Source organism: Brassica oleracea, chromosome C7 (genome assembly GCF_000695525.1).
Source record: "Brassica oleracea var. oleracea cultivar TO1000 chromosome C7, BOL, whole genome shotgun sequence".
Taxonomy (NCBI): Eukaryota; Viridiplantae; Streptophyta; class Magnoliopsida; order Brassicales; family Brassicaceae; genus Brassica; species Brassica oleracea.
In genome coordinates this window covers 10,909,862-10,923,334 of record NC_027754.1, presented here as the reverse complement: position 1 = coordinate 10,923,334, position 13,473 = coordinate 10,909,862, and the positions used below count along the sequence as shown (strand labels likewise).

The 13,473-nt window shown below is 33.3% G+C and overlaps 1 protein-coding gene across 3 annotated transcripts; it reads right to left on the bottom strand.

Moving 5' to 3' along the window:
• Positions 1-2,870: 2,870 nt before the first annotated feature.
• LOC106301563 (zinc transport protein ZntB) lies at positions 2,871-5,186 on the bottom strand. 3 transcript variants are annotated; one of them, XM_013737999.1, is made up of 5 exons: positions 4,935-5,186; positions 3,973-4,732; positions 3,795-3,874; positions 3,423-3,687; positions 2,871-3,330 (listed from the first exon to the last, which is right to left on the bottom strand). In XM_013737999.1, exons 2-5 carry the CDS (start codon positions 4,712-4,714, stop codon positions 3,071-3,073), a joined length of 1,347 nt encoding a protein of 448 aa, XP_013593453.1. In that variant the 5' UTR covers positions 4,715-4,732; positions 4,935-5,186; the 3' UTR covers positions 2,871-3,070. The 3 variants fall into 3 exon arrangements, with proteins under 3 accessions (XP_013593453.1, XP_013593452.1, XP_013593451.1); XM_013737998.1 differs by having other exon boundaries at positions 3,973-4,803; positions 4,935-5,185; XM_013737997.1 differs by having other exon boundaries at positions 3,973-4,839; positions 4,935-5,184.
• Between the last annotated feature and the right edge of the window lie 8,287 nt (positions 5,187-13,473).

The window sequence follows — 13,473 nt, the reverse complement described above, 5'->3', positions numbered from 1 at the left end:
CCAGCTGGACGACTTATCGGACGACTTAATTAAGTCGTCTGGAAAGTCTTCCATCTGGACGACTTATTAGACGACTTATAATAAGGCGTCTGGAAAGTCTTCCCAGCTGGACGACTTATCGGACGACTTAATTAAGTCGTCTGGAAAGTCTTCCATCTGGACGACTTATTAGACGACTTATAATAAGGCGTCTGGAAAGTCTTCCCAGCTGGACGACTTATCGGACGACTTAATTAAGTCGTCTGGAAAGTCTTCCATCTGGACGACTTATTAGACGACTTATAATAAGGCGTCTGGAAAGTCTTCCCAGCTGGACGACTTATCGGACGACTTAATTAAGTCGTCTGGAAAGTCTTCCATCTGGACGACTTATTAGACGACTTATAATAAGGCGTCTGGAAAGTCTTCCCAGCTGGACGACTTATCGGACGACTTAATTAAGTCGTCTGGAAAGTCTTCCATCTGGACGACTTATTAGACGACTTATAATAAGGCGTCTGGAAAGTCTTCCCAGCTGGACGACTTATCGGACGACTTAATTAAGTCGTCTGGAAAGTCTTCCATCTGGACGACTTATTAGACGACTTATAATAAGGCGTCTGGAAAGTCTTCCCAGCTGGACGACTTATCGGACGACTTAATTAAGTCGTCTGGAAAGTCTTCCATCTGGACGACTTATTAGACGACTTATAATAAGGCGTCTGGAAAGTCTTCCCAGCTGGACGACTTATCGGACGACTTAATTAAGTCGTCTGGAAAGTCTTCCATCTGGACGACTTATTAGACGACTTATAATAAGGCGTCTGGAAAGTCTTCCCAGCTGGACGACTTATCGGACGACTTAATTAAGTCGTCTGGAAAGTCTTCCATCTGGACGACTTATTAGACGACTTATAATAAGGCGTCTGGAAAGTCTTCCCAGCTGGACGACTTATCGGACGACTTAATTAAGTCGTCTGGAAAGTCTTCCATCTGGACGACTTATTAGACGACTTATAATAAGGCGTCTGGAAAGTCTTCCCAGCTGGACGACTTATCGGACGACTTAATTAAGTCGTCTGGAAAGTCTTCCATCTGGACGACTTATTAGACGACTTATAATAAGGCGTCTGGAAAGTCTTCCCAGCTGGACGACTTATCGGACGACTTAATTAAGTCGTCTGGAAAGTCTTCCATCTGGACGACTTATTAGACGACTTATAATAAGGCGTCTGGAAAGTCTTCCCAGCTGGACGACTTATCGGACGACTTAATTAAGTCGTCTGGAAAGTCTTCCATCTGGACGACTTATTAGACGACTTATAATAAGGCGTCTGGAAAGTCTTCCCAGCTGGACGACTTATCGGACGAAAAAAATAAAATAAAAAGTGTTGTTAGATTGGTTACTATGGCATCCACGATGATACTGATTATAGTGGTATATATAAATATAATATAACATGCTAAATGATATAGTTCATATTAGTGAAATTATAAACTGATTTAAATATATTAATATACCATATATGTCTAAAATTAACAAAACTAAACCCAAGACAATAATCATTAAACCCTAAAAAAATATAAACTCTAACTCAAATATCAAAATATGTAAATAGTCTATAATATAAAACATTATCAAAATAAAATAGTAATAAACGAATAACATAGTACATATTGTTCAAATTTTGAAATGTCTATGATTGCAGGGAATGAGATAATGCTTACCCCAACGTCAACCTAAACCTTCCATAAACTAAATCCAAAACAATAATCACTGAATCCTAAAAGAAATATAAACCATAACCCAAATATCAAAATATGTACATAGTACACAATATGAAACATTATCAAAATAGAATAGTAACAAAAGAAATAACATAGTACATATTGTTCAATTTTTGAAATGTCTATGATTGTAGAAAAGAGATAATGTTTAACCCAATGTCAATCTAAACCTTCCATAAACTAAACTCAAAACACTAATCACTAAACCCTAAAAGGAAATATAAATCATAACCTAAATATCATAATATGCACATAATACATATTATATTAATAAAATAAAATAGTAACAAAGAAATAGTATAGTACCCATCGTTCAAACAACATAGTACAGTCGGAAACTTACAGTACACACGAGTGGTGGTAGTTACCACGGAAGAGGTAGCGACTGATATCAAGGAGATGGTGGTTTTTAAGGGAAATTGGTTGATAAATAAAAGCAATAATGATAATTGCTATTAGATAGAGGTCCAAAATTATTGATATTTTTATCAAAAAATGAGAGTGAGCTGGAAGAAGTGAGTGACTGGTGGTAGGTAAGTGAAGAAGAAGAAGTTTGTGCACGTATTAACTAGAAGAAGAGGTAATATAGTATATATTGCAGTAATAATTGAAGGAATTTTCTTAGTTAGATACCTAATTATATTTTATTTTATGGCTACTCAGACCAATTTCCCAATTAATAAACCAAGATTGCACTTAAAAATTGGGAAGGCATTGTTTACATTTAAAGCATCATTATTTGTAGATTTATATAATTATATGCACAAAACTTTACCAATAGTTAATCTTTAAATTATAAACATTATGTATTATATCGTATCTTTTGAAAATCTCATATCATAAAAATATAGTGTAAGTTCATCAAATTCTAAAATATTTAATATTAAAATATTAATATAATTTTGCATTCATACTTCAAAAATTAAATATATAAAAATTTATACCTTTTTGGCCATTTTTTCTTCAGACACTTGCCAAACATGAATTTAAAGGCAAATATATACTTCAAATTCAATCAAATATAACTTAAAAATGATGTAACTAGTTTGTGATTGATTAGTTTGGCCATTTAAGTAAACATTTTAAATGAAGAACAGATCAAGAATTAAAAGAATAGTAGCTGTACATTGTAGTTAACTCAAGATCTAAACAGCAGAACAATATGCGAAGTAAAAAAAAATCTGTAAGAAGTACAAAGTACAAGAAGCTGATGAAAAGTAGTATGTTCTGCAAATGAAGAAGAAACGTGAAAGAAACGCAAATGAAAGATTTCAATACAAGTCTTTGAAGTCATATAATGGTTTTAGAGCCTAAGATATCCTCTTCTTTCTTGAACTATGTTTGGTCTCTTCTGGAACGATCTCCTATTAAGAGACCAACTTCTATTCATAGCTCTCATTCTCCACCAAGAAGCAATCCGACTATATAAGGCTGGAAAACCAAAGCAGGACAACACTACAACCAGCATTATGAGACATATGTACATCACGTTTCTAAATCCATCAGCTAGCTCAGGTTTGCTTTGTCCCGTCCAAGGAACTCCTCCAACGTTCATCCCAAAAACTGGCACAGTAAAAACAAAAAGGTTAGGTAGAGTTCCGTGCGATGAATAGAAAACAGAGTATTGAGGTTTTTGGCGAGTTTTTATATATAACCTCCGGTGATGATTGATAGAGGAAGGAATATGATGGAAAGAAAGGAGAGGTAATAGAGCTTTCGGTTGATTTGCTCAGCTTGCCAACTATCCAAACCAGCTTGGATTGCATTCACACGGTTCGCAATGAATCCTACATTCTCTTTTAAACGTCTCAACCTCCCAATCAACTCCTCCAAAGAGTTGATATCTTCTGCAAGAAACCAATGCTTCGAGGAACATTTTTCCTTCACTCTTGGAAACACTTGTTCTCCATGTGCAATCACCTGAGATTCAGGCAAATGTTCTAACTCAAGAGTAGATACAAACAATAAAAGTTACTGCAGAGACAGTGAGATTATGCATAATAAGCTTTAGGCTTGGTGACACATACCTGCAAAAGACGCTGCAAGTTGAGATGCAATTTCGGGAACCTTCTATCATCCAGCATCTGTTTCTTCATAGCAAATCCACCTATCGTCCAAAGAAGAAGACGATCATTCATATGAAACCACAAAAACCTTCTTACAAGCTGCCACATAATGTTGAAGAAGATAAGAGAGCTAACTAACCTCTATCCATCTCGAGTTCCACCGCATCCAATTCGATCTCAAGTTTAGTGACAACATCTTGAAGCTGATCAACATGTGTATCAATAATATGAACAACAAGATTCGAAACAGAGCTTGGGACAGGGTTATCAGCTTCCTCAGAGTGATTCATGGTCAGCAAGAACTCAAGAACATGCTCCTCAATCACAATCCCACTTCTTTCCTTCTGCTCGCCGCGATAGTAGGAAGGAGAATCCACACTAGGGACTTCGGAGAGAAGAGACTGACCCATAGGAGAGAATCCTAGCCTAGGAACACGTCCCAAAGAGACAGTAATGACAGAGTTCTCAGTGATCCTAGCAGCAATCTTGAAGGTAAAGCTGCTTGAAGCAGGACCAGGAGAGTTAACTCTAAACACAAGCGCCCCATCAACATGTCCGCAAAAGGGTCCGTTACTAACAAGAGAAAGAATGTCTTGGAGCTTCAACGGAGGACAGAGAGCGTCTATAAGATGCTGTGCGGAGTGAGAGAGCTTCTGGTTTCCTTTAGGCAACTCAACATGATACCAACAAAACTCTTTGCCTGTTCCTTCTTTGAGATCCCATTCTTTGTTGTAGTATTTGCCATCACCGTCGAATATATAAGCTCTTTGCCTCACCATGCCTGAATACTGAGCCCTGAACCTATGAGCGTCTCTAAGAGAAGCGCTTGTCAAAGACTCTAGATCTGACTCATCTCCTCCAATTCGATCTTCCTGCTGCATCGTTGCTTTGTAAAGTGTCTGATTGATTATTTTAAAACGGAAAGTCTCGCAAATTAATTTAAGGTTGGAGCTGCTGATTCATGCAAACTCTGGAAGTAAAATAGAAACCTTTTGTAATCAAACTCCTGAAACGAATCGGTGAATGCAGAATCATATGATTAAGAACAATAACATTGTGAATCTGGTGGAGACGGAACAAGATCGGGGATGATTGACTTACATGCAGGGATCGAAGTGAGGCTGAGATCACCGGAAACTAATCAGAAGAAGCTTTGAATCTGAGGCGAGCGATCTCGTGGAAGGATATGATGAAACAGTGAAATTAGAGAGAGAGAGAGAGAGAGAGAGTTAGAGTTTGTTGAGAAAGGTCGGAGCTGGCGTTGACCGGATAAACACCTCGACTCTCTCCGACAAATTTAATGGCACAGATTAGAGATGTTTATTTTATGGGTAGTTTTACCTTCATATGATGAACCTTCTTTTTCCTACTAGAGCTAGAATAACCAATTATATGATGAACCTTTTATATAATTGTATTTGTCTTATACACAAAAACATATGATATACCTATTCATATATTGGTTAGTGTTCCTTTCATAAAGACAAGTACAATTACTTAGTTGTGAAGAGAATTTGCATTATGGGTAAAATAGATAGTAATCAACGTCATCCAAATCCACCCATGTATTTAAATACACTAATTATGCTAACTTTCAGTAGTAATAAATACTTCATAAACTATACATCTTGATATGGCAATAAATATTGTTAAATTCCAATAGTAATATATATTGCATAGATTTTTTTGTATAGTTCTGATATGGTAACATTTTACATAATATTCATATTCTAATTTATGCTAACATTTCAATAGTAATATAGATTTCTTTGTAGATCTCACCATGACTAACTTACTACATCAACAAGAAATAATTAAAAATATATATATAATTTGTGAAATCTATATTTAACTATAATAACGCTTTTTTATATTAAATTTTATATTGATTAATCAAAGAATGAATGGACATTTACAAAGAAAATGTGGAAGTAGCAAGGAAAATAACTAACCGCACAAAAAGTGATATAAAAACTTATATGCCATTCATGTCATTTCGAGTTGAAGTAGACCTGCTAGTTTATGACTCCCTAAGTACTCCAATGGCACAATCCTATTACGAATGGATTTGTCAATATGCATGATCAGTGTCTCCGTCGCCAGCCATGCTCCTTGGTGCCTACGAGAGTTGCGCTCCTTCCAAATGAAGTAAACTGAAGCGTGAAAGACCAACCACAGCAAAATAGCATCCAGCTTGGTACGATTTGGCCTCAGTAGAGAGGTGATCGTAATAGACCAATATGGATTTGCAGAAGATCCCAATAGGTTGACCGTGAGAGCAGTCCATATGGTGTACGTCACAAGGCATGCAAAAATAAATGGTTCCTGCTTTCTTCTCTTTCGCCACAAAACATACACCCTTGAGTAATACCCCAACTCCTCATACACACTCTAGTAGAGAGACTATCTCTAAACCCCAGCCATACAATGAAAGCTTGACGATGTACGCCTTGAGTGTACCAGACCAAATGATGCCAAGGCACCTCTTGACCTCTGATTCTTATCTGATCCCCAGTTCTTGCAGATGAGAAGTGATCTTTGTAGCCATCCTCATTGTGTCTCCACAACACAACATCCCTTCCCAAATTCACATCTGGCCGCTGCGCACTCTCAATCCTATCATAAGTATTGGTATATACTCTTCTACCTCGATTTCTCATTTTTCATTCTCCATTTTTCATATGCTTCAGAGACTAAAGCTTGGCGAGAGATCCCAAGATACTGAGGTCCAAGCTCTACTGTTTCATCAATAAGTTTCCTTGTCCCTAACCAGTCATCAAACCAGATAACTTTATTCACCATTTCTGACATCTTTGCGCAAAAAAGAAGAGGCCAACGGTCTGAGTTTTATTAGTTTACGACATAACCAAGTTCCCTTAGTAGACTCTTTTACATCCCAAAAAGATCCTGACTTCATCAGCTCAGTGTGAGCCCAAGCAACCCATAGAGAGCCAGACATAGAGAAGAGGCGCCATACCAGACCCAAGGCAAACACCTTCGAAGTTTCTCTGAGCTTATGAATGCCTAACCCACCTTCACTCTTAGGTAAGCAAAGATAATTCCAGGAAACTTTTGCCTTATGATAATCATTCGGCGAACCAGACCATAGAAAACCACTACAGAGGTCTCTATAGCATCCAGGCGAGCTTTGGGTAGTATGAAAACCGCACACCAAAAATTAATCACATTAGTAATAACTGACTTGATTAGTTGTAGTCTCCATGCAAAAGATAGGGATCTATGGGACCAGGCGAGAAGCCTACTTCGAATTCTGTCAATAAGAGGCTCATAGTCTAGCCTTGTCCATGCCTTTGGCGTGAGCGGAAGGCCAAGATATCTGAAAGGCAAAGTGCCAACTGAAATCTCCCTGGTTGCAGCTTCATGTTGCATCAAGAACTTGTTAGGCCATGTTCGTTTACGTGTCGCGCGACCTGCGACCTGCGACCTGCGACTAAGATTACGTTCGTTTACGTGTCGCGCGACTTGCGACCTGCGACTAAACCTGTGACCTGCGACTAAAACTATGTTCGTTTACGTGTCGCGCGACTTGCGATCTGCGACCTGCGACCAGTCGCACGATCAAAATTTTCTTAATTTTTAGTCGCTGTTTTTTCGGGCGACTTAAATGGGAACCCGCGACTGGTCGCGCGATCAGTCGCGCGACATCAAAACGAACAACAACCTGCGACTTGCGACTTGCGACCAATCGCAGGTCGCATGTTACGCGACAGCAAAACGAACAACAACCTGCGACCTGCGATCAGTCGCAGGTCGCATGTTGCAGGTCGCAGGTCGCAGGTCGCGCGACATGTAAACGAACACGGCCAAGTTAATGGATTAACCTACTTTATTTACATCAATAAAAAATTATATACATTTAAACTGTAAAAATATAAATATTTATTTTATGTAACACATAAATAAAATAAATAATCTATAAATATATTATTTTACGCATATTTACAAGTAAATATTAGCCCAGTGCAAATCTAATGCGATAAATATATGATAAGAAATGTGGGTGATATAACTGACTGTTCAAAAAATTATTTAATATAAACTATAAATTAATGTGTTTAGAAATATCATATTAAACAATATTTAATGCAGGTAAATGTTAAAAACATATACCACTATTTATACAAAAGAAAAATATTTGTTTATAAAAATAATAAAAAACACTCTTGCGGGTTTGCGAGTCAAGCTCTAGTATATTTTTGTAAGACAAGTAAAATTATTTAGTTGTGAAGAAAAATTTCATTAGCGGTTAAATATAGTAAAAACTCCATAAATTAATATTGTTAGGACTACAAAATTTCTTAATTTATAGAGTTATTAATTTAAGAGAATTTCATTATTTTGGATTTATATTTTTTCAAAATATTAGTGTAGAAAAAAATAAAAATAATATTTCAGTCATAATATTATATATTGCTTATAGTTTATAGATATAAATTTTAAATATTTTATCAGATTATTTATGTATGATGAATACATATCATATAATATAAATTTACTTTTGTATGTAACTAGATAAAACTAAAAATAAACTTAACATGAAATTCATTTTGAAGAAAGATAATCAATAAATGTTTTTGTATATGTTCATATAAAATTTATATATGTGGTAGTTATTAATTTAAAATTTTAATGAGACCATGTATTTATCTAAATTTTTTGTAAATATTATTATCTTATTATTTTATATAATTACCTTTAATTTTACACCGGTCTAACTTGAGACCGAATTTTTTTTATTAATTTACAATATTTATTAATTTATCGAGTATTAATTTATAGAATTTCTACTATAGATAGTAATCATTATCAATGTCATCCAAATCCATCAGATTATTTATGTATGATGAATACATATCATATAATATAAATTTACTTTTGTATGTAACTAGATAAAACTAAAAATAAACTTAAGATGAAATTCATTTTGAAGAAAAATAATCAATAAAATATTTTGTATATGTTCATATAAAATTTATATATGTGGTAGTTATTAATTTATAATTTTAATGGGATCATATATTTATCTAATTTTTTTTGTAAATATTATTATCTTATTATTTTATATAATTACCTTTAATTTTACACCGGTCTAACTTGGGACCGATTTTTTTTTATTAATTTACAATATTTATTAATTTATCGAGTATTAATTTATAGAATTTCTACTATAGATAGTAATCATTATCAATGTCATCCAAATGCACCCATGTATTTAAAGCTTTCTCTTTAATATAAATCATTATCATTTACATTAAAAAAATGTGAGCGATCTCGTGGAGAGAGAGAGAGAGAGAGAGAGAGAGAGAGAGAGAGAGAGATTTGTTAAGAAACGTCAGAGCTAAAGAGAGATGGCGTTGACCGGATAGACAAGCCAGATTTGGTAATGGCACATATTAAAGATCTTATGATTAACAAAAAAAATTTATGGGTAGATCTTTTTCAAATGATGAAACTTTTTTCCTTCCTAGAGGCAGAAGGACCAAGTATACGATGAACCTTTCGTATAATTGTATTTGTTTTTTAACAACAATTGTATTTGTCTTATATACAAAAGCATATGAAACCTTTCCATATATTGGGTAGTATTGCTTTCATATATATTTTTGTATATAAGACAAGTACAATTGTTTAGTTGGGAAGAAAATTTACATCAAGGGTGAAACTATATTTCTATATTTTGATCCGTGATTTCAAAGCGCATGATTAACTTATAATTTAATAATTTTTATGTAAATTCCTTTTCAAAAAAATTTTTTGTACAAAAATTATGATTTATATAATTTATTTATTTTAAGTATAAAAAGTATATAAACAATTTATTATGCTTATTTTTCTTAGGTGAACTAAAATTTAGAAAATTTTGAACTAAAATATTTTCATTCATTTTGTTTTAATAATTTAAATTGAAATAAGAATTCATACTTTTTCTTAATCAATTTTTGTTTAAAAATACTTTTATAATAAAAATTATGCTAATATGTTGGTTCAGTCCGGCTTGTATTTTCTAAATCATGAAATAACTTAATTTTTATCATAATATATATATATATATATATATATATATATCTTAAAACAAAATATTTTTATTGTTTTTATTGAAAATACAATCTGGAAGAATATATGGAATCATATTTTTAAAGTAGTATATTCTTAAAAATTTCAAATAATTAAAATAATTAAATAATATATAACATCCGTATATAGTGTAATATAATATGTATACGAAAATAATATGTTATTTCACACTATGTCTACTATAAATAATTATTAGACATGAAAGATAAAAACTAATATAATATAAAAACTAATATAACATATGTGTTTCAATTTAAAAAAATATCAGCGACTCATGAAGCCATCTTTTTTTTAAAGAATATTTGGGATCACCTCGGAGAGATCATGTAAAAATTTAAACAACGTAGAAGTTGTCATATCATGGTACAAACTCGGACCAAGGTTCAGAACAGAGAGGTTATCCCGATCCGCAGAGCTTAGTATGACATTCACCCTGGTCTCAAACCTGGTTAACCAACCATGGACAACCGTCATTACATATGAGATTAGGTTTTAACTTTTGATGAGATTAGGTTTTTCTAGAGAGTATGAGATGAGAGAGAGAAGGTGTGAGAGAAGTTGTAAGAGAAGAGAAATATATATAGAGAGAGATATAGAATGACGAAACGTCATGAGATTAAATTAACAAAATTTTTAAGTTATTGTTTCTGCCCAAAATATGGAAAGTCGCGAGTAAATTACAATTGATGGCTGAGTTATGATAACTTTATGGCTGAGTTATCATAACTCATAGTTTATGGTTTAATGAATAGGGTTTAGGATTTAGGGTTTATAATTTAGGATTTAGGTTTCACTAGTAAATATAAGAAGACTCACAACATTCAGTTGAAATGACATTGTATATGGTTTTAGGCTCACAAATTATATCTGCATGTAAGGTCTTAAGTAATTGTAAGTCAACATATATACCTCAAGATCATAAAAGAGTCTTAACTTGTAAATTCAAAAAATAATACACACTCAGTTGATTTATATTCACTTCATGTTGATAAGAGGATCTTAATAAAACTTTTTAAAGTACTTTCATTTACTTCATATTTATAATCACTTCATATTATCCAGAATAGTCATTATGGTCCTCAGAGCCGCGTTGGTTCCCATATCATCCCTACCTTTCTCCTCTCTAGCACCCTTTCCCTTTGCATTCTCCTACTTCTTTCTGCTTCTTCTTCTTCTCTACATCAACATCTTCGTCCTCACTGCTGTTTATTTCTTTTTGTTTCTTATCTTTCTTCTACTTCTTTGTGGGTTGTTCAGCCTCTAACGAAACTCCAACCTTCATTTTTTTCTTGTTGTCATTCTTCTGCACATCCCAAAAACCTTTAACAAACCTATATGCATGTATGTCTTTTATCAAGTTATCAAGTTGTTGGTCATTTGCTTCATCCGACAACTGAGGAAACAACTCTTCTACATCCTCCTTCATAACTATTTTCTTCACACGCACCTACAACAATATGACATAACTCAACCATCAAATAAATATTAACTCAGCCATCACATAAATCATAACTCATCCATCACGTAACCCATAAATCGGCCACCAAAATCTCATAACTCAGTCATCAAATAAATAATAACTTAGACATTAAATGATTCATAAGTAAGCATTAAACCTTACCTCTCCATGATCGCTGATCTCCTTAGATATTGCAATACTAAGACTTGCACGTATACGGTTTCCACCCCATCACAAAAGCAGAATTTCTTGCTCATCGACTACTTTCCAAAAAAGCTCTCTGTAGCAAGTGACAGATTCATACGCCCAAACCAATAACACGTTCGTCATGCCGCTAATGGCGTACGACTTTCCTTGTGGTTTCAGCATCTTAATAGAATCAACATGAACTTCATACGCAGCTCGACCCCAGGGATAAGTCATCATGCCTTCATCATCGAATCCTCTTTTTTTACTTTCAAAGGCTATTCAAGAATTATGATGCAAGCCATAAAGTCCTATGGTTTGAAGAAGCAACAACCCTAATCATTTCCGTTTTTCAAAACTCCAAATTTGACAGACCTAATACTGGCTTCAGTTCATCTAACTTGGGTCCGTACCCAAGCGACACATTCAACTCCTTCCAGAACGCTTTGTATAGGTGAGGTTCATGTTCAAAATTTTCCGTTGGAAGTGGATCTGTGTTTAACCTTGTGATCTCACCAAATTTGTGTAAGCTAAACCTGAAAGTTCGATCAACAACGAGACACCAAATATCTTTCTTATATACTCGCAGTTGTCTACATAGTAGATAGTGTACAGTCTTACCAGACCACACGAATTTGCTATCAGCTAGCTTATCAATTACTACAACATGAAACTCCTTCAGGTTATCCCACACATCTTTTTATTGCGTCTCTAATTTGAGGGATGTCTCCCATACGGCCATTGTGATTAATGTTTTTATTTTCAAGATTAGAAGCCATTTCATCGAAAAGTCGTGGAGGGTAATCCCTAGCTTGATCTTCAGAAACATCCATCTGATAATAAAAGACATATATATCAATGAGACTTTATATTCATACGATTTATGATCATTTGTATTTTGTTTGAACAAAAAAAAGTTAAACCATTGATCACAAATTTTTCACTGTGGACTTTTTACCTTTTTTAGTAATTTATAGTCGTTTAAAAAAATTCAAAATATAACATATAAGAAAAAAACTAAAATTTTTTATTATATGCTTAGAGTGATTGTTTAATTTATTTTATTAATATAAAATTAAACAGAAAGAGAATTTTTTTTTTTATCTAATATGTATTATTCATCATTGGTAATTTGTCATATATATGTTAACCATCTTAGGTAATTTTCATAGTTTTTATTTAAAAAAAGAATTGAGAATATTTTTTTGTACACTAATAATCACTTTGATAGTTAGTTTAATAAAAATATAATATATAATTGGATTAACAACATTTGAGTAAGTTATTCTAGTCATATCAACTTTTCTATGTAGTAATTGAGTAATTATAACTGCGAGTCCAAAATAAAAATAAAAGGGAAATACCTTAGAGCATCAGCAGCGGAAGAGGCGTTTTTGGTCTCTCATAAATGAGTATAATAATACTTTAGTTACATAATTATTTTTTCTTTTACCTTTTAGATAAATTGACCATTAAGTCTTGAACATTTGTCATTTGTCAATAAGAGTCTCTTCCCGATCCAACATAATTTCTTCACGAACAATCGTCTCTCTCCTCTCTCGTCTGGTTTTCATTTTTTCAACCTATTTTTTTATTGAGAAACGGTGGAAGAACACCCACTACAGATAGCCTCACGATAGCACTAAAAAAAATTATATCACAGATATAGATTCTAAATATCAAAATGATAAAAATGTTTCATTAAAAAATTAAATATACACTTATACCTCTAGAATTAACTAATCCAAACCTTTGGGTTTTGAGTCAACGGGTGGGAATTTGGAATTGAGATTTAAAATTTTATAAAATTAAAAATAAATGTTAAAAATTTGAAAATAAAAATTTTAAAAATAGTTTCAAAAAATATTTTCGAATTACAAAAAGAAAATTTGAAATTTT

What these genes read in the sequence shown, in the direction of transcription:
- LOC106301563 (XM_013737999.1), bottom strand. Translation starts at nt 4,714, where the DNA reads ATGCAGCAGGAAGATCGAATTGGAGGAGATGAGTCAGATCTAGAGTCT. An exon ending in ACTTGCAGCGTCTTTTGCAG is followed by an intron (nt 3,688 to 3,794) that starts GTATGTGTCACC and finishes CCTGAATCTCAG; the next exon opens with GTGATTGCACATGGAGAACA. An exon ending in TCTATCAATCATCACCGGAG is followed by an intron (nt 3,331 to 3,422) that starts GTTATATATAAA and finishes TTACTGTGCCAG; the next exon opens with TTTTTGGGATGAACGTTGGA.